Genomic DNA, 26,165 nt, shown 5'->3' on the forward strand with positions numbered 1-26,165 from the left:
GCAAACTTGTCATGCCTCCATCCACAGGATAAGCATGTCTGACCCCGTGGGTTGTACCCAGCTCTACGACTGTTTGCCAAAAGGACTTCAGGGCAGCGCTAAAGGCGTAGCTTGGCTGTAGGCCAGGGAGTTTTACCTACTAAAGTCGGCCGCAAATTAGATTCAGCCCCAAGCCTACAACAGCCAAACTTATCAAAGGCTATCAGGTAAAAAGTAACTGTCAGGCCCAGAAAATTCCATCCAACCCATTTTCTCAGGACACTCAGTGCAAGGCTGCTTCCCTTCATCTAGACCGGCAGACACAAGACGGTCTGCTCCCCAGAGGAGCGGCTCCTTGGGCTTAGCCACCCCGGAGCATCCACGGGTCTCACTCACTTGGGTGTGGTGGCCTCCTCTATGCGGTTCCCGAGCTGGAACTCATGGGATTTGCTCCTGTGCAGCGCGGTGAACCCGGGGAGCAGGTGGATAAGCTTCCGGGAGGAGGGGGGTGGCGTCCCCGGAGGCTTCAGCTTGGTTTTTCTCCTGATGGGCGGCGTGCCAGGCGGGGTCACGGTGGTGACAATATTCGGAGTACAAGGTGGCGTGCGGACTACGTGCCGCTGCCGGGGTGACGGGGGCAGGGAGCGGTGACCTGATTCCAGGGGTGGCGGCGGCGGGCACAAGCTCGGGTAGGCATCTACAGTGAGTCTGTCCACATGGGTGTACACAGGGGTCCCAGGCATAGAGCTGGTGTCACTGACATGCTGGGGACACTTGGTCTGGAGCCTAGGGCTCTGAGAGGGGCGGGTTCCGAGGCTGGGCTCCGTGGGACACACAGGGTTGCTCTCCTGCCCTGACTCCGTGGTGGGCCACTGGATGATCCAGTCTTCTTTGGAGAGATTCCCTCCTGAGTAGGAACAAAGGAACAGAGATGCTGGTAAGGAAGGGGGAAAGGTCATTGTGGGCAGAGAGTCACCATCAGTACCTTATGTCACAGCAAGCGAATCTTGTCACAGTAGCGTCCACTCCGCACAGTGCATCTTCTGCACCTTGTCTGCATATCCCTTTACAACTAGGGCCACATCCTGCTGTGTGCATATACACCTCCTGCTGTGTGCACATACCTCCTGCAGCCTCAGGCTGTGTATACAGCACCTTAAATGCACCTCACACTTCATGTTGATCACCTTGTATGTAGCTCACAGTGTATTCACACCTCACACATACTTCACGCTATATGCAATGAATCACACACACACACACCTTATGCTGTATGCACAGACATCGTGGCATGTGCACACACCTTACATAATATGCTCAGCCTATCACAAGTGTACTGCAGCATATAGACCTCATATCATACGCACATCCCATCATAGTCCCCACACACAACATACATGTCCCTTCAAAGAAGGCCACACCACAAACCTTACCATAAACACATCAAACTTACCACATCACAGCACATACATGTCACATTGTGTGCACCTTACTCCAGATACATGTTCTACATTAGTATATTACAGTTTATGCAAATCTATCAGATGCACATTAGACCATGCATATAAACTTCATGCTCGGTGTCTTATGCATAAGACAATGTGTTCATTATACTACACACACATTAGTACATGTGTGTGCCACATCATAGGCACATTTACAACAGCTGATCATACCGCTTGGCCCTCACAAAACAAAATGGAGTCTCTTCATTTGTCTCCCCTTGCCTGCCACTGTTTCATGGCTGCGAAGTCCACATTCCGAAGGTTTTGTAAAGCAAAGCAGCTGGTCCTCGCCTTTTCTGAGTTCCAACATTCAACCATGTCAGGGCGCTTTAAAGACTGCCAAGGATAATGTTTCCCTACGGGGCGACCTTAAAGACTGTCTTCAGCATGAACGCAGACTTAACAGGCAAGCAAACACACCCCTGGAAGCCTTGTGCATGGTTATAGGGAGGAAAACAGAGATCGTGATGTTCAGTAATGGTGAGCAATGGACAGTTGGGTCACACAAACCACAAGCATGACCCTGCTACATGGAGGAGCCAAGTGTGGGTGCACAGAGCTCCGGAGGGTCTCGGGGACTACAAGGGGACTGATGCGATGGTGCTCACTCCCTGACTGCATTCCACAGCCTCTCGGAGAACAACTCTTCAAGTTCAGGATTTTGACAGTGGTGTAGACACGAGTCCACCTTGGCACAATATTATGAAGACCCAAAAGCATAGTCTCACACACACATTTGTGTACACGCATGTGCACATACACACATACACACACACACGCGCGCGCGCGCATGCATACACACAACACTGGACATATCTGGCCAAGATCTCTGGACTGTATCCATACCAGTACCCTGGTTGTGACTCTATCAAACAAGATGCAGCCATTAGCAGAAACTGAGCGAAGCCTTCCAGATACCCTCTGTAGTGTTTTCTTACAACAGTAAGTGGATCCATAAGCACCCCAACGAAAGTCTTCAGTTATCCCAAGTGGCACAACAGCAAGTCCCTGTCCCAGATATCCAAAAGCAAACAGTTCAGTTAAGAAACTGTAGGGCAGGGACTGGAGAGACTGCTCAGCAGTTAAGAGCACTGACTTCTTTTCCAAAGGTCCTGAGTTCAAATCCCAGCAACCACGTGGTGGCTCACAACCATCCGTAATGAGATCTGATGCCCTCTTCTGGTGTGTCTGGAGACAGCTACAGTGTACTTACATATATTAATAAATAAATCTTTTAAAAAATTAAAAACAAAAGAAACTATAGGGTGAGCCCAGCATGGTGGCACATGCCTCTAATCCCAGGATTCAGGAGGTAGAGGCAGGAGGATCTCTGTGAGTTTGAGGCCAGCCTGATCTACAAAATGAGTCCAGGACAACCAAGCTGCACAAAGAAACCCTGTATCAAAAAAACAAGAAGGAAGGGAGGGAGGGAAGGAGGAGAGAGAGAGAGAGAGAGAGAGAGAGAGAGAGAGAGAGAGAGCGAGAGAGAGAGAGAGCGCGCAGAGGAAGGAGTCAACATGTTAGCTGACCAAAGGGTCACCATGCCAACAGTAAAAACCAGTGCCCCAGTCTGAGAGATGGCTGAGGTTGGGGGTGGGAGTGGGGTATAGGGGCGGGGCAGAGGTGTGGTAAGAAAAAGGCTGGTTTGTTGTTTCATTTACTTTTTAATTTTTCCAGACCTCAAAAAGAACAGAGCCAATTTCCAAGGCAACCTACAGTAAAGACTGTGGGTTCTCGGACAACAGCTGAATTCAACAGATGTAAAGACCACTCTCCAACTGATATTTCCCCCTTGCTAGCCACTCAGCTAGCACAATGCAGGCGAATCAGAAGAGTCAGAGCAGAGGGTAAGATGCAGACCCTTGCGGGACAGCATGGAGCCTAGCTTCAACCTCAGGTCAGAGATGTGAGTGAAAGGGTCCAGGGTGGCCTCTTAAACCCAACACCCTATTTGAAATCAAGTCCCTGCAGGTAGGACTGAGCCGAGCTCATTCTGGGTAAGGTCTAATCAGCTATAGTTATATGAGGAGGAGAGGAGCCAAGTGTGACGGCATATGCCTGCCCTCCCAGGCCCCCCGGGAAACTAAGACAGAAACCTCCCAAGACCAAGGTCATCCTGGGCTATGCACTGACATTTGTATCAACTGAGAGAGGACACAGAAATGAAGTGAAAATGGAGGGAGAGCCTGGTGGAAGAAGCAGCAAGCCAAGAGAGTGAGGACTGTCAATCACCACCCGCCAGGTACGGGGGAGGGGAGAGGAGAGGCGGGGATCAGACCCACAGGGTGGTGGGAGTCTTGCTTTGCTGCTTGATTCCAAGCTCCAGAGACTGTGACTGTATGAGCTTGTGCTAATGTGCTCTCCTCCAGCACCTATATCCCTAGCATGGCTACCCTGGGGAAAGGCCCACATGTGTAACCACAGAGGGCAGTCATCAACGCTGACATATCAGGCCACGTGTGGCGGCACACACATTTCATCCCAGCACAGAAGAAGGCAGCTCTCAGGGAGTTCCAGGCCAGCCAGAGCTACACAGACCCTGTCTCAAAAAGAAACAAACATTTAAAAAAAAATGTTCTTGTCTTAAACAAATGGGGTTGGGAGCTGGGGCCAGAGAGATGGCTCAGTGTTTAAAATGGTATATTGCTGCTATAAAGGATACAAGTTCAGTTCTCAGCACCCACATGGGAGGCTTGAAACCTGTAACTCCAGCCCCAAGGGGACCTCTGACGCCCTCTGCTGGCCTCTGAGGGCACCTGCACTCACATGCACATACCCACACAGACAGGTATTTACACATAATTTTGGAAATAACAAATGGGAAGACAAACAACATTTGGCTCAGAGTTGGGGGATCAGTTACCCCCGTCTTCCTAGAAGTGGGTCACTGGCCTGTTTAATCAAGTTTTAGATGAGTAAGAAGACCTGATCAAAATCCCACTGAAGATAGAGACCAGTCTTTTGCTTTTCCCATTAACTACACGGTATCCTGGAGGGCTGGAGCATGGCCCACTCTTCCTCCAAGGACAGACAGACAGACACTCCACTAGTTTCATAGACTCACCCCCTTGAAGTACTTCTTCAAAATTAAGGAGATAAAAAGAAAGCTATTCCACCATGCCAACTACATTCCCTTCCCTAGATAATCTGCTTCCTCTCCACACCCAGAGGCTCAAATTCGGAAGTTCAGATACCAAGAAGTGCAAAGCCTCATTTTCTTACCCAAGCTGCTCAGCCAGGAGCGTCAACTCCACAGCACCAAGGTGTCGGAGACGCCCGGCTGATGGGCTGTGTGCTATCAGCAACCCCCTCTCTTCTGATCCTCTTTTTAATAAAGTCTAAGGGGGAAAAAGGTAATTTTTCATTTTAAATAGGGCAGGTGTGGTGGCACCGGCTCCTGGGTTATTAATCGTCACCCTTGCCTCCCGCCATCCGTTTCTGGAAAAATCGTTTTATTTCAAGTCTTGACATGGGCGGGGAGAAGGGAATAGATTTTAAAAAATGAAAGGTCTGAGGACTGATTAAAGGCATTTCAAGGCATACGGATTTTTTTTTCTTATTTTTTTTTCCTTTTGACATTCTCTGATAAGGGACTGGGAGAAATAAAAGCCCTTCGAGAGGGAGAAAATGATTTCAGAAAGTCTAGGCGACTTGTCTGCCTTCTTTGTCTTGTCCCATTGAAATGGTATAAACAGGCAAATGCATGGCTTAGAAGTCTGGATGTCGGAACCAGCATCACACGCAGGCCTCAGCCCTTCTGAAGCAGGTGGGAAAGGGGTAGGCCGGGCGGGCCCCACCCCCACCATTCCAGGCTTAGTACTGGGGCTCGGAACCTCCTTGACTATTTCAAAGTGCTTGCTGCTTTAATCAGGCTGACTTTCAGACAGGAAGAGGGATCTGTTGACATGGCTTGAAAATATTTTTCCAGACTCTGGGGTTAGTTAAAGGACTAGAAACAGCAGCCCCTAGGATTACGAGCTAAGCAGCCTGGATCCCTGATCCGAAACGCGGAAAGCTCCAAAGTCCAAAACATTTCTGGTGCCACCATGAAGCACCAAGTGGAAAATTCCGTGGCTGGATGTTCCTGTGTGACCAGCGACAGGGCAGACATGGGCACACTAAAAAAATACTATGTAAAATTATTTTTCTGGGGCCACAGAGACGACGCAGTGGATGAGGTGCTTGCCACACAAACACCAGGACCTGTCTGTCTGTCCTTCCTTGCTTTTAGTTGCTGTGATCAAACCAACCTAGGGAGGGCAGGGTTTATTTGGCCTCCACGTTCCCCATCACAGCCCAGCACAGAGGGAAGTCAGGGCAGGAACCCAGAGGCAGGAACTGAAGCAGAGACCAAGCATGAACTCGGATTTCAGGCTAGCTTCTCATGGCTTGCTTTCTTATACTGCGTAGGATAGTGGTTGAGAACCGCTAACCCATGACTTCCGGCCCAGGGATGGCACTACCCACAGTGGGCCAGACCCTAACACAGCAATCATTAAGAAAACACCCCACAGCCAATAGTAGAATCCATGTAGAAGCCAACCAGGTGTTCTCCAGTGTAACCCCAGAGATGTGGGCCATGACCCACACAGATGTCCTAGGTGGGACCAAACCCTGCATGGACTGCTGACACCCACAGACCCACACAGAACATCAGCAGGGATTTTCATGTCCTGTGGGCAACCATGATAAAGACTTCCTCCTCCTCCTCCTCCTCCTCCTCCTCCTCCTCTTCCTCCTCCTCCTCCTCTTCCTCTTCCTCTTCCTCCTCCTCCTTCTCTTCCTCCTCCTCCTTTTCCTCCTCCTTCTCTTTCTCCTCCTCCTCTTCCTCCTCCTCCTCTTCCTCCTCCTCTTCCTCCTCCTCCTCTTCCTCCTCCTCCTCTTCCTCCTCCTCTTCCTCCTCCTCTTCCTCTTCCTCCTCCTCCTTCTCTTCCTCCTCCTCCTTTTCCTCCTCCTTCTCTTTCTCCTCCTCCTCTTCCTTCTCCTCCTCTTCCTCCTCCTCTTCCTCCTCCTTTTCCTCCTCCTCCTCTTCCTCCTCCTCTTCCTCCTCCTCCTTCTCTTCCTCCTCCTCTTCTTCCTCCTCCTCTTCCTCTTCCTCCTCCTCCTTCTTTTCCTCCTCCTCCTTTTCCTCCTCCTTCTCTTCCTCCTCCTTTTCCTCCTCCTTCTCTTCCTCCTCCTCCTTTTCCTCCTCCTTCTCTTTCTCCTCCTCCTCCTTCTCTTCTTTCTCCTCCTCCTCTTCTTCCTCCTTCTCCTCCTCTTCCTCCTCCTTCTCTTCCTCCTCTTCCTCCTCCTCCTTCTCTTCCTCCTCTTCCTCTTCCTCCTCCTTCTCTTCCTCCTCTTCCTCCTCCTCCTCTTCCTCTTCTTCCTCCTTCTCCTCTTCCTCCTCCTCTTCCTCTTCTTCCTCCTCCTCTTCCTCCTCCTCCTCTTCCTCCTTCTCCTCTTCCTCCTCCTCTTCCTCTTCCTCCTCCTCTTCCTCCTCCTCCTCCTCTTCCTCCTCCTCCTCCTCTTCCTCCTCCTCCTCTTCCTCCTCCTCCTCCAGCACCATTCCACAGAGGTGCTGGATCTAACGTACAAGCCCCAGCACATGAGCGCTTTGCTTTCCTTACACTGTCAACAACGTTTCCCTCCTTTTTGCCTCTAGGAAGCGCTTCACAGCTTCTCACTGGCAGGCCACTGTATCAACTTCACCACACCCGTGCTTTGGGGGTAAGTTACTTGAATAAAAGCACCACAGCATCCCCCACAACTGAGAGCATCTGAAAGAAGACAGCATCTGCACAGTGAATGGGAGAGTAGCATACACCGTGTGGACGCTCCAACCGAGGATCAGGAAATTAATAGGTTTTCTAAATGATCAATGGGAGGGTAATGTGTGCATCATAGACGCCCCGAGAGCTAATCGGATAACTGAGAGAGCGTCTAAGTGACTAAGAGAAGGATAGCCCACACACAATGTGGGCTCATCTGACAGAGTGACTCTCCACGCCCTGCCCCCCCACAGGTAGAGCAGGATGGCTCAAGTCTTTCCCATGCTATTCAGAACAATGTAGCATGCAAACAGTGTGGATGGTTTGAAGATGTTTTTTCAATTGACTGTGGATCACTGGAACTGCAGAACAAAGAACTGTAGGTGGCAAGGGGACGCCTGTACCACTTGTTTTGTTTGTTTGTTTGTTTGTTTGTTTTTAAGTTAAGAGAAAAGCAGGTTGGGAAGCTTTTACACGGACAGACGGACAGACTTCCACTTGCGGCAGACACTTCCAGAGTGGCTAGCCTTGACACACCGTGGGCTAAGGCTGGCCATGGTGGAATGGGTTTATAGGTTGATTCTTCCTCCTTCAGCTTACATCCTAAAGACAGCTGTACCTCTCCCCACAGTCGGCACTCCCGGGACAGGCTACCACACAAGCGTCGGAGCAGGGCAGGGACGTGACAGCAAAATCAAGGACTCTTCTGGTCCAGCCCAGAACCCAAGAAAAGCCCAGGAGAAAGCCCAGTGGCAGGTGAAGCCAGACTGGGAAAGGCTGACCTCTGAGCCGGGGCTAATTCCAAAAAGTTCCGTCACGCTAACAGTCTCCCTCCCTTGAGTGACGGGTGTTATATTAGTTCTCCAGCTGCTTGTGTCTGCGGATTCCAGGGAGCTGAAGGCAACATCAGACACCTTGGGCGCCTCAAGGCTCGCTATTTTTATCTCTAGATGAGTGACGTCTAGGAGAGGCTTTCCAAACCCCTGGGTCCTCCGGCTCGAGCTGCGCAGCTTCGGCAGGGCCACCGCCTGCCCTCGCGGCTCAGTTTCCCCACACAGACAGCCCCAGCAGAGTCTCTGTGGGGGACAGAGGAGGGGTGCCAGGGCATCAGTGTCGCCATGTCTACTCACAGAGCCAGAAAGGAATGTGGGTGACTCTAATGGGAGGCTGTGGATAACCGTTGACAGACAACCGTTGACAGACCTGTTCAACATCTATGGTAGACCCCAGACTCAGCCCCTACCCAGAGAAGGTCTTTCAGGTGGACATGGAGCCCAGCAGAGCCAGACATCTGGGATTGAATCCCAGAGGTTGACCTCTGCCTTCACACACACACACACACACACACACACACACACACACACACACACACACGTGTGTGTGTGTGTGTGTGTGTGTGTGCTCCAGAAAGAAAGAAAATTCTGGCACACATCACAAAACAGTTGACTCTGGAAAGCAGCTTACTGGGCCAGTGAAACAGCTCAGTGGGTAAAGGTGCTTGCTGCAAAAGCCTAGTGACCTAAGTTCAACTCCTGGAACCTGCGAAAAGGTGAGCGGAAAGAAGCAACCCTGTACCTGCTGTGGCAGACATGACGCCCCACCCCACCAAAATGATAATAGTTTAAGAAAAAAATACGGGCAGGAGAGATGGCTCAGCACTTAAGAGCAACAACTGCTCTTCTGGAGGTCCTGAGTTCAAATCCCACCAACCACATGGTGGCTCACAACCATCCATATCGAGATCGGACGCCCTTTTCTGGAGTGTCTGAAGACAGCTACAGTGTACTCATATATAATAAATAAATAAATCTTTAAAGAAAAAAATTGTGTTTAGGAAAGAACACAGGCACAAACCAACACAGCATAAACTTGAGCAAAGGGTCCAAGACAGTCAAATGTACAAATGGACTTTATTCTGCCCAAGGAGCAGGGCTAGAACTGATCCCTGACTAGTGTTTAATTTGCATTGGGTATGGTGACACACCTGGAGTCCCATGGCTTAGGAGCAGAGGCAGAAGGATCAGGGGTTCAGGGCTAGCCTCGGCTACAAAGTAAGTTGGAGGCTAGCCTAGGCTACATAAGAACCTGTCTCAAAAAAAAAAAAAAAAAGGCAAGAAAAAATTAAAAAGGATTCCTGGTTTTGATGGTAGAAAATTTCCAGGGAGAGGCGGTGGAGACCATTTCCCAACAACATGTCTGCTCTTCCTGTTTCTGTATTCACTCAGAATGGTTAAAATGACGCCTCCCGATATGTGTTTTTACGGCCATAGGAATACTTGTCAGTTGGATTTTTTTTTATTTAATATAACCACTGAAACATCGAAGATGACACAAGTTGAGTGTGATCTTCCTGTTGAACATGGGCTGTCTAGACCCAGAAGAGGCGGCAGCAGAAATCGGGAAACCCCACACTCATTAGTTAGTCACGACGTCGCTGAGCGGAAGTCCCCGGGAGCTTCCACTGGAGGATGAGTGACAGTTAATTAGGAAAAGAAGAAAGGACAAGGGTCCAGCCTGGAGCCATCATGCCCAAGGCTGTGACAGGCTGGAGAAGAAGCTGAGAGCCTGCGGGCTGGCCAGAGCGCAGCCAGTAAGATGAATTAAGGGGACCCACAGCCACCATGATGAAGATTTACCCCAAAGATGTTGCCAGCTGCAGTCTTACAGCCCCGATGGCCAACCCAGATGACCCAAACCCACTTGCTTCTGTAGTAAACCCACCACACCTGCATTCAGACCTCCAACCCCTGGAGGTCAGAGGTCACATCCTGGGACTTGCCGGTCTGCTCCTAACATCTCAGGCCGGGGCACAAAGTTGACTCTAGCCTGACCTGGAGGAGCGCTTACACAAGCAGGTCCCCAACAGCCGCCCTCTCCCGGTTCCCCACCTGCCCAGGAGGCCTCAGCTTCCTGTCCGCTGAGCTTCCAAAGGTATTTTTAGAACTCTGTGCCCCGGAGCCCAGAGATAAAGAACAAATGTGTCTTTTAAAAGTATCCCTCTGGGCTCACAAATAATTAAACCTCTTTAATTGATAAAAATCTCAGAGTGGGGCGGAACTGCTGTGTGAAGAATTCAGCCATACAAATGTCACGGTCCACATAATCCCCTCCCTCCCGAGGGCCTAGCCCTAAGGGCAGCCTGATGCAGGAGTTACGATACCACACTTGGATGGTTTCATAAGAGACCCAGTATGTGCGCCCCAAAAGTCTAACTGCTGGAATCGTGTTGTTCGGGGGGTGGGCATTTGGAAGGACTGCGATTTGGATGTGAAACGTCTCCATTTCCACAGACCCATGTGTTAAAGGAAGGTTTGGGAGGTGGGCTAAGGGGCGGGGCCCAAAGAGAGGCCTTCAGGTCATGGGGCATACTCTCCGTGGAGATTATGGGGACCCGGTTTCTTCTCTCTTTTGCTCTCTGAGAGGTGAGTCATTTCTGCTTTGCCGCAGGCTCCCACAGCAACATGTTGCCTTGCCAGGAAACTAAAAGAAACATAATCCCTAAAAGAAACAGGAGCGCCCATGATGGAAGGGAACCTTATCCCCAGGCATTTGCTACAGTAACAGAAAGCTGACCGATGTCACTGGCAGTCACTAAGGGTCACAAGAAGTCGTGTGATGGGATTAATGGCTTTCTTTCTTTCTTTCTTTCTTTCTTTCTTTCTTTCTTTCTTTCTTTCTTTCTTTCTTTCTTTTTTTTTTTTTTTTTTTGGTTTTTCAAGACAGGGTTTCTCCGTGTAGCCCTGGCTGTCCTGGAACTCACTCTGTAGACCAGGCTGTCCTGGAACTCAGAAATCCACCTGCCTCTGCCTCCCAAGTGCTGGGATTAAAGGTGTGTGCCACCACGCCCAGTGATTAGTGGCTTCCTAAGAAGGAAGGGGACCCAAGCTTGCCTGCCTGATCCATGTCTCCACAAAACCCCCACACATCACTCAGGAGCCTCTGCCAGAGCCTCACAGATGCAAGTCATGGATGCCCCAGCCTTCAGAGCCGTGAGGCAATGTCTTTTTTCGGGAGTGAGGTTGCTGAGAATTGAATCTCGGGCCTCATACATGTTGGGTGAGACTCAAGTCCAACCTGGACAGAAAAGGCAAAATCTGACCCAAGAGCTCGTTACTTTTCTGTTTTCTACAGGGTTGGGTGGGGGGTGGGGGTCCTCTGGGGAATGCTCAAACAGGCAAAAGGAAAGAAAAGCACCCAGTGAGGAGAGACATCCAGGCCTTGCAGTCATAAAGAGCCCGGCAGGCCGTCAGCAGTTAAGCAAGTGGTCATGGTAAAGGGGGAAAAAAACTAATGTACTCCCCCATTGATAACCAGCTAAGTTAAGAGCTGCTGCGTTTAATAATAAAATAAACAGGGCCTGGCAATCCAAGCCCATCGCTCCAGCTATTTGGGAGTGTGAGGCAGGAGGATGACAAGCTCAAGACCTTCCTGAGCCACGAAGGGAATTCAAAGCCCACTCTGGGTAAACTCCACCTAATTCTTACGGTGACAATGATTCATGTCAGAGCCGCTTTAAGGAGGCTCTTTAAGGTGTGTACCATGCACACCGGGTGTCTCGCCATGGAAACTGGCCTCTAGAGACAGGGTGAGCACTGGGCATGGTGGTACACACTTGTCATTCCGCCCTCGAAACACTGAAGCAGGAGGGCCACACATTAGAGGCTAGCCTGGGCTAATAGGAAGACCCTCTCTTGAGATACTGAAAAACAGTGGGTCAGAAGGGGCAGGATGAGACTGGGGTACACGGGCTGAAGATAACGTGAGCTGAGCTGTTCCCCGGGCAGGGACGCCACAGACAAGTGTGTGCGTCCCCAGCTGCTGTGTGACAAGCGACCCCAACGAGGCTGATTTCATTCTGGCTGCAGCTATGATTGTGACACCCCGGTTGTCAGAAGCTCAGCGTGGGTCTTACTAACAGCACACGGGTGCCAGCTGGGTATTTCCCTTCTAGAAGGTCTGAGGAAGAGGTTAGCTTCTGGCCCTGCCCTGCCTTCAAGGCCACCCCACCCCCTCGGTTCTGGGTCCTTCTACTCCCATATCTCAGACAAACATGGCCCAAAGCTCTCCCTGTGGGCCACCTGTCCTCCATCCAGCCTTAGAAGGTCCCTGCAGCCCCCTCTCCCAGAGCCTTCATTAATCACATGTAAAGTCTTTCTGCTCTGTGGTGTGAATAGGAGACGTGGTGGGCGTGGCAAGATGGTTCCATTGGTGAGGCACTGACCACTAAGCTTGATGGCCTGAGTTTAGATCCTGTGACCCATGCGGTGGATGATGAGAAATGACTACTGAGCTCTGTGTGTGTGTGTGTGTGTGTGCGCGCGCGCGCGTGCGTGGCTGTCAGTGAGCAGGGTCTCCCTTGCCACAGCAAGCAATTGCTCCCCAGCCTCGACTACTCATCTGTAAAAATGGGGATGAGGATACGGGCTTCCAGTTGACCCTGCTCTGGATCTTAGGATCCAGCAGTGCCTGGGGCGCAAGGAGACTCTTCAGTGGAAATGCCTGCAAGTTGTGCGGTGTGGTCCGGAGATGCAGCGGTCTCCAGGCATCACCTAGGGGGCGGGCTTTCTTCTGTCACTAAGCAGACCTTTCCCTCCACCTCCCCCCCCCACCCCGCTCCTGTAAGGAACATCAGTGACCTCACAGGCTCACTGGAGGAAGGACGCAAGCGGTTCTTTGGTCTGTCAATGGCTTCTGTGTATGTGTGTGTGTCTGTCTGTATGTGTGTGTGTGTGTGTGAGAGAGAGAGAGAGAGAGAGAGAGAGAGAGAGAGAGAGAGAGACTAGAAAATCACATGATAGCAGCCTGGGGGAAGTCACATGACAGCAGCCTGAGGGGGTCACGTGATGTTGAAGGAGGTCATGTTACAGCAGCCCAGAGGAAGTCAGGTGGCAGGGAAAGATCTGGCAAATGTCTGACTTCACCTCTGCTTACCTCCACAATTCACCTAAACCAGTCCAGTGTCTTTGAGTTCCAGGTTGCCCACACTCCAGGTCTGATTTTGAGGTTTGGGAGGGGGTGAGATATTAACTTGCACCCCAGCTCCGACAGAGGGGCATCACTGCTCATAGAAAATTATGTGGGGGGGGGGAAGTAGATTCATACCCCATCCCCCCACCCCTCCCTGATCTGAGAGTAATGGGATCTTTGGGAACAGCTCCATTGCTGGGTCTCAGAGCTATCTGACTGATAATAGCACTCCGAAGCCTGGATTGACAAATCGCCCACACCTCCTCATTATGGGATGTTTACCTGACCTATTTGATGATTATTAATTCACATGCAAAAATATTTTCATTCCTGACGCAGTTTCGGGCAAAATGATGCCCCCTCTCCCTCCAGGGACTGCCTAACAATGTATAGAGTTTAGCAATAACAAGCGCTTGTCAGCGTGATTTATTGGGCATGAATGCAGAGAGGGAGAAGCCCCCCCCCATTTCCCTTCATTAGCTGCACCCGGGGGAGGAAGCTGCAGTCCTTCCTGAGCCAGAAGCCCTCTGTGGAGAGGGAGAGTTCAAAGCCAGAGAAAAAAGCCAGGAGTTCCAACAGCACATCATGACCTTCAGACAAGGCATCGGCATGGCTTCCATGTTCTCTCCACCCTCACGTGAAGGAGCACATTAAAAGAGTAGATACCCAGTGCTGGGAGTCAGGGGAGTCAGAGGCAGGAGGATCGTGAGTTCAAAATTAACCTGAGCTACATAGCAAGACCCTGTCTCGTACTTAAGGCCCCAAGGGCCAGTGAGATGGCTCCGCTGGTAAAGGTATTCACCACCAAGCCTGAGTTTAATCTCTCTGGAGGAAGCAGAGAACTGAGTCCCTCAAGGAGCCCTCTGACCTCCGTACTTAACAGGGTAGCGTGCTCACTTAAATAAATAAATAATACATAAAGAAACACAATCAGTTGATTAAAACTCTGTAAGCTCGGGTTTAGTGCACATTGGTCAGCAGCTGCTAGATGGTGGCGGCAGAGCTGCGTCCGCACCCCACCCCACACCTCCCTACCCTTCCCCCATCCCTACCCTCCCTTTGTCTAACACAGCCCAGCGAAGTTCTCTTCCCACTGCACCAGGGCAGAGTTCCTCATTCCATACAAACTGGCGCTTCTAGACTGGGCTGGTCATATTCTGAAATATGACTTTAGGCTACAGTGGCAGAGAGACAGCCTTATAAGGCAGACTAGGTAGTCTCCAGAGCCTGAACCAGTGGCTGGCTAGCTCACTGCGCAAGCACAAGGACCTGAGTTCAAGGCCCAGGACATAAGGGTCGTAGCCGCTGCCATGCAACCCCAGCTCCGAGGATACAGCGCCATGGCAAGATACGGCGGGCTCTCTGGCCAGTCAGCTTGGGGCAAAGAATTGAGCTCCAGGCAAGTGAGAGACCCTGTCTCAAAACAAAACAAAGTCTCTCAGGGTAGCTCCTGCCAATCTACCAGCAAGTTCTCAGACTTCCCAGTGTAAGAACCACCCCCTCCAAAAAAAAAAAAATGCTTAGGAAATGGTCCTCAAAATAATGATGAAGGCTATTGCCACTGTGCTGTTCTTATTATGCTAAGTTTTGGCCATCCTCACCTTCCCGAGAAAGATGAAATATTCCCAGCCACCCCCGCGGAGGAACCAGGCTTTGAGATAATAAGTCTTGTTACTGCAGTAAATCAGGACCCTTCAACATATTTAATAATATTGTAACGCTTTCCAACCTTCTAGGTTCCTAACGAGAATTGAAATTACAGCCATATCCTTCAAGACAGTCTTCTGAAAACACATGCTGTCTCTCCTGTCACAAAGCAAGGATCTGAAGACAGCCAGCCGGGAAAGTTTGCTATTACTTCCTGAGAGAAGCTGTGGGCGAGACTGCTCGCACGCCGGGCCCTGACACCGCCGCCAGCCAGGATCTGCAGGAGCAACCAAACCGTCTCTGAGCAGGAACAACACATTCTAGAGTTTGGAAGACAGACCAGGCTATGCAGGCCAGGCTGGCCTCAAACTCATAATCCTCCTGCCTCAACCTGCCAAGTTCTGGGATCATAGGCATGAGCCACCATCCTCTACCCAACACTCAATGCGGGAGGAAGCCAGGAATGTTGAACCAGGGTGATCTGATCAGCCACCCCCAGGACAAATAGCATTTCCAGAAGAAAGAAAAGATATCTGAAGGTAAATGGGGGGCTAGTTGTCTAAGGGAACACACACAAGCACATGTGCATATACACATGCATGTATATATACATAAATGCATATTTGTGTGCATACACTACACATGCATATATATATAAACACATGCATCCATATGCATGTATATATACATAAATGCATATATGTGTGCACATACACATGCATATACATATAAACACATGCATATACATGCATGTATATATGCATAAACATGTGCACACATGCACACATGCATATGCACAAACACATGCACATATATGCATGTATATATGCATAAACACATGTACACATGAATACATACACATGCATGTGCACATAAACACACATGCATAGGCATATGTACACACATAAGCAATCAAACACATTTACAAATATGCATATGTTCATGAACATGTTTATACATGCATACATACATGTTTACGCACACAGAGAATTTGGACTTAATGTGATCTAGGTCAGCCTTGGACATCTTGGGTTGCCAAGAAGTGTCCAAACTTTGAGCCCCATACTCACTAGAACCCAGATGCCAGGCCAATCCACTCCCTGCCATGGGTGTGAAACCGAGAACAATGGAACCACATGTTTCACAGAGTAAGTACTGGGGTAAGTTAAATAAGCCAAGCCAGGTGGTGACTACCTAGGAATCTGGGCCTCAGGATTAGACCCACTCACTTCCTGGTATTTTAGATACTGGCTAAGGGTAGACCCAGGACCAGCACCATCTGGGGCTGTGTTAGAGTTGCAGGCCAACCTGAGATCTGCTAAGCTGGAATCCCAGTGGAAATATGATTCCAGGTGGTTTGAGAGTACAGTGAGTACAGGAAGGCCTGAAGTGTGGTGTGTGTGTGTGTGTGTGTGTGTATGATGTGTATGTACACGTGTATGTATTGTGTGCATATATGTGTGCATGTGATGTATGTGTGTACGTGTGTGCATGTGCGTATGTCTATGTGCATGTGTGCACATATGTGTTTATGTGTGCATGTGTGTGCATATGTGTGCATGTACGTACATGTGTGGTATATGTGTATGTGCATGTGTGTGAATGTATTGCTTGTGTATATGTGTATATGCATGTGCATATGCATGTGTGCATGTGTATCCATGTACATGTATATATAGCTAGATACATGTATAAATTTATCCATGTACATGTGTGTACACATGAATGTGGCAGTCAGAGAAGGATGTTGGGTATCTTCCTCAATCTTTCCTTATCTGAATTTTTGGGGTAGCATCTCTCTCTGAATCTGACTGTTGAGAAAGCCCCAAGATCTGCCTATCTCTGCCTCCGATTCCAGGGTAACAGACACTCCTAGCCAGGACTAGCTTATACACAGGTGCTGAGGATTTAAATTTGGGTCCTGATGGTGGTACAGCAGGTGCTCTTACCCACCGAGCATCTGCCCAGCCTGAGTGATGCTTTAAACACTAGGTCTATTTGGAGGTGAGGATTCTGACAGGTGTGGGTAGGAAGATGGCTGGACTCAGGGCCTTCCGGAGCACCTTCCTCTGGCAGCCTTGATGGTCATGATTTGTATGGTCCAGTCCTGTGCTTGTAGCCCCAGACACAGAGCAGAATCATCCAGAAGGCCTTTCAGTACCCAATGCCCTCAAAGAGCCAAACGCCAAAGGTTCTCCCGCCTATGAGCAAAGGAAAAAGCTGTTCTCACAGAAGCCGAGCAGGTGGGGTCAAAAGCCCAGCGGGTGACAGAGGGAGGCTGGAGAAGCTGGATGAAGGGGCAGACGTGCGTCTGGTGGGGAAGAACAACTTAGACTGTTCTATACTGTTGCTGGGCAGCCATGGTTCACAATTCATTGTGTATTTTGAAAGAGCTACCAGAGAGGATTTTTGAATGTGCCCAGCCCAAAGAAACGACCGCTGTCTGAGACAACTGGTGTGTCTGTCATACTACCCTAAGCTTAGCACATTGCATACATGTTTCTTATCATAGCCCACATACATGGGACAGTTATCCTGCATCAAGATTTTTTAATTAAATAAAATTTTAATAATAAACAAATTTTAAACTCTTGGTACTTAGACTTAAATCTTAGACCTGCTCTGGAGAGGAGCCAGGGCAATCAGAGTTCAAAGGGATTCTCGGTGGCTTCCAACTGCAACTCTGGCTTGGTCTAGACCAGCTGACAGAACCTTCCTATAGCCCAGTTGTCCTCCCTCTGAATTACAGGACATTTTAAAACCATTTCTTAGAGGCCAGGGAGGAGGCTCCGTTGGTAACGTGCTTACTGTACCTGCAGGAGGACCTGAGTTCGATCCCCCACAGGTGCCTAAAGAGCCAAGTGCAGCGGGCATACAGCTTTGAAGCCCATGCTGCAGAGGAGACCGGCAGAACCTGGGACTCCGCTGCCCAGCCCTGACTGCCAGCTCCAGATTCAGTGAGCAACTCCAGTATCAAAAGATAGCCCAGTGAACAATGGGGGAAGACACCCAATGCTAACCTCTGCCTACCACACACACCACACACACACACACACACACACACACACACACACACACACACACACACACGGCACAGAAAGTAGGGGGATGGAGAGAAAGGATCTAGGGAAGAGAAGGAAGAGGCAAGAGTTGCTCACTGCCTTGAGAACAGTATGGCTTTCCTGACACTTGTCACAGGTCCCCAACCCCTGCCAGGATCCATTAAGCAGCAACACAGATAAAAATCCCACACGCCTCTTCTGCTCAGTCCTACGCACCTCAGCCTGGGCACCCCTGACACTTCCTTTTCATGGTGGGGGATCAGTGGGGTCGTGGGGCAGTTGCAGCCCTGATGAGGACTGTCAGGGAAAGAGCTGAGCAGGGGACACTGTCACCCACAATGCCAGTGACAATGCAGGGTGCCTGGGGATTCTTGGGGAAATGGGCACATTTTAGAAAATCATTAAAACTGTACACTTTACCAAGAGTCTCTGCTATACCTAAGAACTATAAAAAGTCATCTAGATGGGAATTGAAGGAACCCTTCCCCACTGTTCCAACAGGATGGTCCCAAGCCGGGGTCCACTGAGCAATCCTATCCCACCGTGCGCTAGAAGGGCCTGTTGGCAAACAAACCCATGTGCAGTAAGTCTGAGCGTCTCTAGCTGTCAGCTCCCGCTTTGGGAAGCTCTGAGTAGCCGAGCAAATCAAAGGCTTTGCTGAACATTGTCCAGGAAGGAAACGTTCCCATTTAACTAACAGATCTGACCCAGAAAAGCTCCCACTGTGTGGTGAGGTGGGACCTCGCCTCGAAAGGCATCGAGGACACCCCACACAGGCCACTGTCGGCGTTCACAGCAAACTGGTGAAGGGGCTGGTCTGTGATGGGTACAATCAGCAGGACTGGAGATGGCCATGGAGATCTGAATGTCCCCTGTACCAGCCCAGCCTCCCTTCCAGCAGGAGAAGATTTGCAGGACTGATCTCATAAGGAATTCACAGGTAACCTGTCTCCTGAACTGGCCTGTAATTCCAACAGTGGGAAGGAAGGGGTGAGAGGGCCATGGGTTCGAGGCCAGCCTGGACTATGTGGTAAGACCCTGTTTGAAAAGAAGGGAGAGGGGAGGGGGAGATGAGGAAGAGAGGGAGGAGAGGAGAAGAAGCGTGAGGAGAGAGGAAGTCTAACTCCTGAACTGTGTTCTCTCTTCCTACCCCCAGGCAAACCTCTCCTTCCAAACCTCCCCACACTTCCCTCCACCAGCAATGGCTTCTTTGAATTTCTGAGGCAATCAGCAGTGTCCCACCTGTGTGATTCAATGGCCCTTCTTAATCTCTGGGGATGGGGAGCTAAAACATCGCAGGGATGACATCTTGTTCCCTCTGCTCCCCACTTTGCAAGCTCATGGAGGGGGGAAGTGAATCTTTGTTTCCCCTGAGGCAGGGAGCTCAGAGCGTGCATCTTTAAGGCACTCTGGGAGGAAGCTAATGGCTCTGTTTACACATCCAGCCTTGACCTTGGGCCCACAGAAGCAGCATTTCAGAGATCAGAAGTCCACCCCGGAGCAAGTCGAGCAAGTTGTCAGAGGAGATAAAGCACCCTTGAGTTCAGCCTTGGATTACTCTCAACTGATGTGGAAGAATGTTTGGAGACCTGAGTCCCTGCACACTAAATGCCCAATAGTCCGTCTGCCCCTTTGCCACTCCCCAACATGCCTCCAAGGTTGCCAAAGGTCCACAGGAGCGGGTAGAGAAGGGTAAAACTGCTCCCAAGGGACCTCAGCTGAACAAATGTCCTCATCCACGGCTCTGCATCCCTCAACCCAACCCCCCAGACTCAGCACTTGGCCTGAACTGCCTGATGACTCCATTTATTGGCTTGTTGGCTCCCTCCCCAGCTGAAGAGAAGTCCCACAAGAACGGGGGCCTCGTTCACCCTGCTTTATCGGTCCTGCACAGCCGGTGCCGGCTCCCAGCACAGGCTCCCTAACTGTTTGCAGAATGAACGAGAGGGGAATTGGATGCTAAATATGGGGAAAGGATGGAGGCAGGGGGATTAGAACTCGGAGGATGGATACCATCGCTTGCCTCCAATTACCCGAGCAATTGGGGAAAGAGATGGTGATTCGGGTGTCCTGGGAAGAGGACAGCGCATCCTGCCTGCTGTGGGCCTCTGTGATATCCAATCATGGCCACCTCAGCAGCAGCAGCTCTGCACTGGGGATGTGGAGACCAGGAGGAGCCCTCGCTGAGGCCACTGTCCCCCAAGACTGGGTACCAACAAGCCACTGACAGATGAAAACCCGGCAAAGCAGTTTAAGCTGGCCTGGGGTTTCATTGGATTTGGGGGGAATCGTTCTGTTTTCTTGTCTCTCTGCAGTGCAGACCATACATAACCAACCAATCACCTGGCTATGAACTGTCACGGAAGTCTGCAGAGTTTCTATCAGGGGCTGCTGAATTAGAACTAACCCCTCATCTCACAATTTTAAAGGTGATAATGGGGACGTGGAGCTGGAAGATGACTCAACAGTCACAGAGCCTGCGTAAGGATAAGGTCCTAAGTTGGGGTCCCGGAAATCCACATAAATGCTGGGTGGGTGTGGCAGCCTGTCTATAACTCTAGACTCAGAAGGTGGAGATGGAGCATGCCCAGAGCTGGCTGTCTAGTAAGACTAGCTATATTTGTGAGCTCTGGGTTTGACTAAGGCCTTGACTCAACAAATACTGTGGAAGACTGATCAATTCCCTATATCAGCCTCAGGCTCCCCATGGGAACATGCAAATGCCACATATGCATGCACTCGAGAGCACATACATGTGAACATGTGCACACAGACACACACACACACCCCAAGTTCTAATTCTCCAGTCTCAATCAGTTCCCCATAGTTTTTTGGCATCCAATTCCCCTCTCAATCATCCAGCGAATAGTTAGGAGCCTGTGCTGGGAGTCAGGCACCGGCTATGCAAACCAGGCATTCGCCATGGCACAGCACACACAAATGCAAAACCAGGTGTCCATAAACCAGTCACCTCTCCTTCTCAGCTACAGCCACCCTGACTGCCCATCCCAGACGGACACAGGGATTGTTTGGGATTCTCTCTCTCTCTCTTTCTCTCTCTCTCTCTCTCTCTCTCTCTCTCTCTCTCTCTCTCTCTCTCTCTCTCTATTTCATTCATAAGTACACTGCAGCCATCCCCAGACATACCAAAGAGGACATCAGGCCCCACCACAGATGGCCATGAGCCACCATGTGGCTGCTGGGGCCCCAGACCCAGGACCTCCAAAAGAGCAGTCAGTCAGCGCCCCCAACCCCTGAGCCATCTCCCCAGCACAAGTTTGTTTCTCTTGCTCTGGGGAAAGAAAAGATCGGAATTAAAGAAAGGCGTGGGGGCTAATGAACTTGTAAATCAAAGTTGGGAGGTCAGGAGTGCGCAGTGTTTTCCCCCGAGAAGATCAGAGCTGAAGATTCTCCAGCTTCCAAGCAAGGCGTGAGTCTCGAGTCAACGCTGCCCACATGGGAGGCAGCCCAGCGGACAGAACAGTGTTCCTTCAACACACCCAAGCATGTCCAAGACCGCTTCCGCCCTCCTGCCTTGCTCCGTTCCCCATACCAGCGCCTCTCTCATCAAGAGCCCGATCATAGGTTCCATCTCCATATATAGGACATCATTCCCTACCACGTTCAGGCCTTCTGCCAACCCTCTTGGAAGGGAAGACATCTTGAGGGATGGCTTTGGCATAGGTCAGGGGACCCCTGGATCAATCCCCAGCACCACTGTCCTGGCTGGTTCTGTGTCAACTCGACAGAGGCTGGAGTTATCACAGAGAAAGGAGCTTCAGTTGGGGAAGTGCCTCCACCAGACCCAGCTGTGGGGCATTTCCTCAAGGGGGAGGGCCCTTGATCACTAATTGAGAAAATTAAGGTGGTGCCAGCCCTGGGCTGGTAGTCTTGGGTTCTATAAGAAAGCAAGCTGAGCAAGCCAGGGAAAGCAAACCAGTAAGGAACTTCCCTCCATGACCTCTGCATCAGCTCCTGCTTCCTGATCTGCTTGAGTTCCAGTCCTGACTTCCTTTGGTGATGAACAGCAATGTGGAAGTGTAAGCTGACTAAACCCTTTCCTTCCCAGCTTGCTTCTTGGTCATGATGTTTGTGCAGGCATAGAAACCCTGACTGAGACAACCACCAAATAAGAATAACAACTTAACAGTGGTGATGAATTAAGGACTCTGTGTTGGATCCACTGAATTGAAGACAACATAGTAACAAATGAAAGGATGGGAGAAGGAAGTCTCAGGGGTTAAAGCATCTGCTGTGTCAGCGTTATGGGTCCATGTAAAACCCAGGCACAGGGACACACGCCTGGGATCCTAGTGCTGTGGAGGCCGAGACAGCTCAGGGGCCACCAGACTAGCCAGACTCTGCAAAGCTCCAGGTTCAGTGAGAGACTGTGGCAAAAAGTAAGGGCGATTGAGCCGTGCTAATGAGACGGAAGGGATAACTAACCCTCTAGTGAGCCAATGGACTTGTCCCTCCCAGAAGCCCTGTCATCTAATAAAAAGGTAACTTCCTTTTCCTTCAGGTACTGGCCAGAACAGCGAAATACTAGGAGGCCAGGAAAAAGATCAAGACAGGTTGGTTGATATGTGTCGGTGTGGAACAGTGCCAAGCTACACAGCTTTCAAACGCCCAGCTCCTGGAATAGAATGTACGGTGGCTGAGAAACGGCGCGATGGGCGGGGCACCTGCTGCGTGATCCCCATTATGCCCATCGGTGACCCTCAGGATGCACAGGAGATCCAGCACAGGTTTTGTGATCTATGGGCTCCTACCAGGAGACAGAGGCAGAGACAAAAGAGAGCCCAGGAATGAGGTGACACAGCAGCTAGTTACAGAGGGGCATTGCCTCAAAGAAAACGAAAGGCCAGGACTCACACCTGAGGTTGACCTCTGACCTCCACTCTCATGCTATGGCCGTGGCACATGCCCCCCCTGATCCTGGGTACCATTTCACCTGTGCAGATCCTCCAACAATTACATTTTTCTCACATGTGGTGGGTGCCCAGTGCTCATCACACAGTGTGGCTAGATCAAAAGCCGCCACCACAGACTGCAACCCCGGGGACTGGGCACTGAGCTTAGCAAGTATTTTAGTTAATTCTCCCACACAGGACAACTCTTCACCTTCAACACCACCCCGCCCGCCCGCCCACACTCTACAGAGACGAGCGAGGCTGAGATCGTGAATGGGTCAGCTGATGATCTAACTGACAGCAAGAGACCCCAGCTCAGAGGCAGCCTTCAGGAAGGACCTGCACCCAAGCACTGCGCAGCACAAAGAAGCTACCAGGAGCAGGCGCGTCCAGCCTGACACGCTCCTGTTTGCAGGATCACGGCGCGATTTTCTCTGAACTCGCCGCGGAATCTCAGAAGTCGGCTGCGAACCGCGTTCAACCCTCGTGGATGAGAGGGCTTCGGCGAGCCACCTGAGAACTTCATAGCCTTTCTGAGAACCGCTCTCCTCCCCTGGAAAAGAGAGTCTGCTGAGGAGATGTCCCTAAAGACTTCCTGTCTCTTCTGTGCCTCTGAATTTCAAAACCAGTCTAGCAAAACTTCATTAGGCTCGGAGTGTGCCGGCGATAATGATCTCATTCCTCTCCCTCGCTCGCTCGCTCGCTCGCTCTTGATCACCCTTCCCCACATTCCCAGACTGAACCGGCGTGGGAAATTAGATGCCTCTAATTAATGACTCAATAAATAGAGGGAAGGGTGGTGGGGAGGGACATTTACTGGAACTGAAACACATCTGAGTGCACGGTTACCTGCCTGGGACAAACTAGTCACTCCTAAAAGAGGAAGCCCCCAGCTGGGTGTGAAGACATGGGCCTGTGGGCTCAGCACTTGCTCCTGGAAGATCAGGAGTTCAAGGCCAGCCCGGGGGGAGGGGGTAGAGAGAGAGAGACAGACAGACAGACAGACAGACAGAGAGAAAGAGAGAGAGCTTTTCTTGGTCTACACTCTGAATCTGAATTTGGCCCCTTAATAGCCCCTTGCACCCCCCCCCCCCCCATCTCTGAATGTCAACACGGGTAAATGCTACCCACAAGACCTTGGGAGCTAAGCCAATAGTGAAGCTCTCTGACCTGCAAGGGCCGGGGTCCTCAGCCACCCTACTCTCGCTCTCGGCGTGCTCCTGGGGTGTGTGCGCTGAGTGGGGATTACAAGCAGGTCTTAAGACCACACAGCTGAAGCCCAACCTCCGTGTCTCCATTTGGCTTTAGGAAGAATTTTTTCTGCCCTTCCCCTTGGTTCTCTCCCATGGGAGATGGCGGTAAGCTTGTGATTAGTGGCTGTGAACAAGGATAGAGCCTGTGAGGCCTGGTCAAGGGCAAGATGTCTCTCTCTCTCCCTCTCTCTCTCTCTCTCTCTCCCCCTCCCCCTCCCCCTCCCTTCTCCCTCTCCCTCTCCCTCTCTCAAAATCCCTATCTATAAACTGTAAAACATTACAATATTGACAGCATTGAAATTGCAGAGATGGAAAGAAGCTTCCCAGCGTGGTCTGTCCAAGACTGTTCTGTAGTGGAGGCGCCCTCAGGATGGTGGAGTACTGGGCTGAAACCTGCCCCCTAGGCCTCGACTGACAAACATCCTGGGTTGTTTTATTGAAGTGATGGGTCACTTCTAGGCCAGCTCTTGATCTGCTGAATTCCCTAACTGAGAAACGATCGCCACCATTAGCTTGCACCATGAGATGACTGTCTTTAGAGCCATGGATGTCAGAGGCAGGTATGGTGGTAGAAGTCTGCTGTTGCAACACTAGGGAGTCAGAGGCAGGAGGATGCTGAGTTCAAGGCCATCCTGGGATACACAGTAATAAAGTCTCAAAAACACCCAAAGTGTGGGGTCCTCTGACCTCCACATAAGCACTGTAGCACACACACACACACACACACACACACACACACACACACACACATATACACACACACAGATATATACAGATACACACACACATACACACAGATACATACAGACACACACACAGAGAAAGAGATAGACACATAGATACACTCACAGGCACACGCACACACATAGACACAGACACATAGACACAGACACACACACATGCACACTCACAGACCCATAGAAACACACACAAAACACATAGACACACAGACACACACAGATACACACACTCACAGACACATACACACCAAAAGCTAATAAATAGATAAAATACAGTTAGAGTTTTCTCAAGTGATTTTTAAAGCACTAGAAAGATTTCCCCTTACAATGTCAATGCAGGCAAGACTGGTGATTTTGTTGTTTTAAATTAATTTTCTTGTTCTTCCAAAATTCTCATACACATTATTGGTATGATAAATAGGAGTAACTGTTATCTTAATACATAGAGAGCCCTAAAGAGTCTCATTCCTGGCCCTGTGTGGAGGAAGAATCCAGCTCGAGATGCTTCAGTTCCTATGACCTGAGTGTCCAGAATTCAACCCTCTACCCCTTCTGAACTCTGTGCGGAGGTTCGGGGGGCATCAGGGTTACAGGCAGGAGGTGGGGTGTCCTGACTCAAGAGCACGCTGATTGGATTAGACTTAGCTCTGGTTTTCTCTAAGTAGATTAGGTTTTTCTTGAACTTGCTCCAGCGGGTCCCGGAAATTCAGCCCAGGCCAGTCCTGTGGTTCGTTTCCCCAGCTTGCTGGGATATGTTTAAACATGTAATAAATACATTTAAGCCTAATCAGATAAATCACTAAATCAGATCGTTATCTTTGAAGCCAATTTGAAAAGCCAGGCTCTGGCCACAGATCCTCGACAAGCAGAAACAGGAAGAAACTGGAAGGCTTGGGGCCAAGGCCTTGGTACCACTACTCACTATCAAAGGAAAGGTGTCCTTCCTCACCCAGTCAGGGACTCAAGCTTCAGAAGTCATCAGATCTGTACCAAGACACCCAGGATCCTCCAACACTAGGGACCTTTCAGAAGACTAGGAGTAGAAGTTCACATGCGGGTCATCTGGTCAACCTCCCTATTCAAAGCAAGAGAGTTCACTAACACTTGAGCTTCACATCTGACCAACAACCACATCCTGTCCCTGAGGTCTTGTTACATCATAGCCCTGCAAAGTCAAGATGAGGAAGCATGAACTTGAGGACCTGGTCTAGGTTTAGATTCTCTGCCAGTCAGTCCTTGGGAAACAACATGTGACCTAACCTCTTTCAGCCTCTGTCTCTTCATCTGCAGAATGGGGAAGGAACAGTACCCAGCTTGAGGTAACAATTGGAGAGTTAATGGAAATAATACAT

At 50.3% G+C, this 26,165-nt stretch overlaps 1 protein-coding gene across 1 annotated transcript in view; it reads right to left on the bottom strand.

The window, feature by feature from the left end:
• Positions 1-371: 371 nt before the first annotated feature.
• Positions 372-26,165, bottom strand: part of LOC127673147 (kinase suppressor of Ras 2-like) — a 139,040-nt gene continuing 113,246 nt past the window's right edge. The window contains exon 4 of the mRNA XM_052168753.1: positions 372-886. Coding sequence (XP_052024713.1) covers positions 372-886 — 515 coding nt within the window. The remainder of the gene's footprint in view (positions 887-26,165) is intronic.

The sequence above is a fragment of the Apodemus sylvaticus genome, chromosome 22 (assembly GCF_947179515.1).
Source record: "Apodemus sylvaticus chromosome 22, mApoSyl1.1, whole genome shotgun sequence".
Taxonomy (NCBI): Eukaryota; Metazoa; Chordata; class Mammalia; order Rodentia; family Muridae; genus Apodemus; species Apodemus sylvaticus.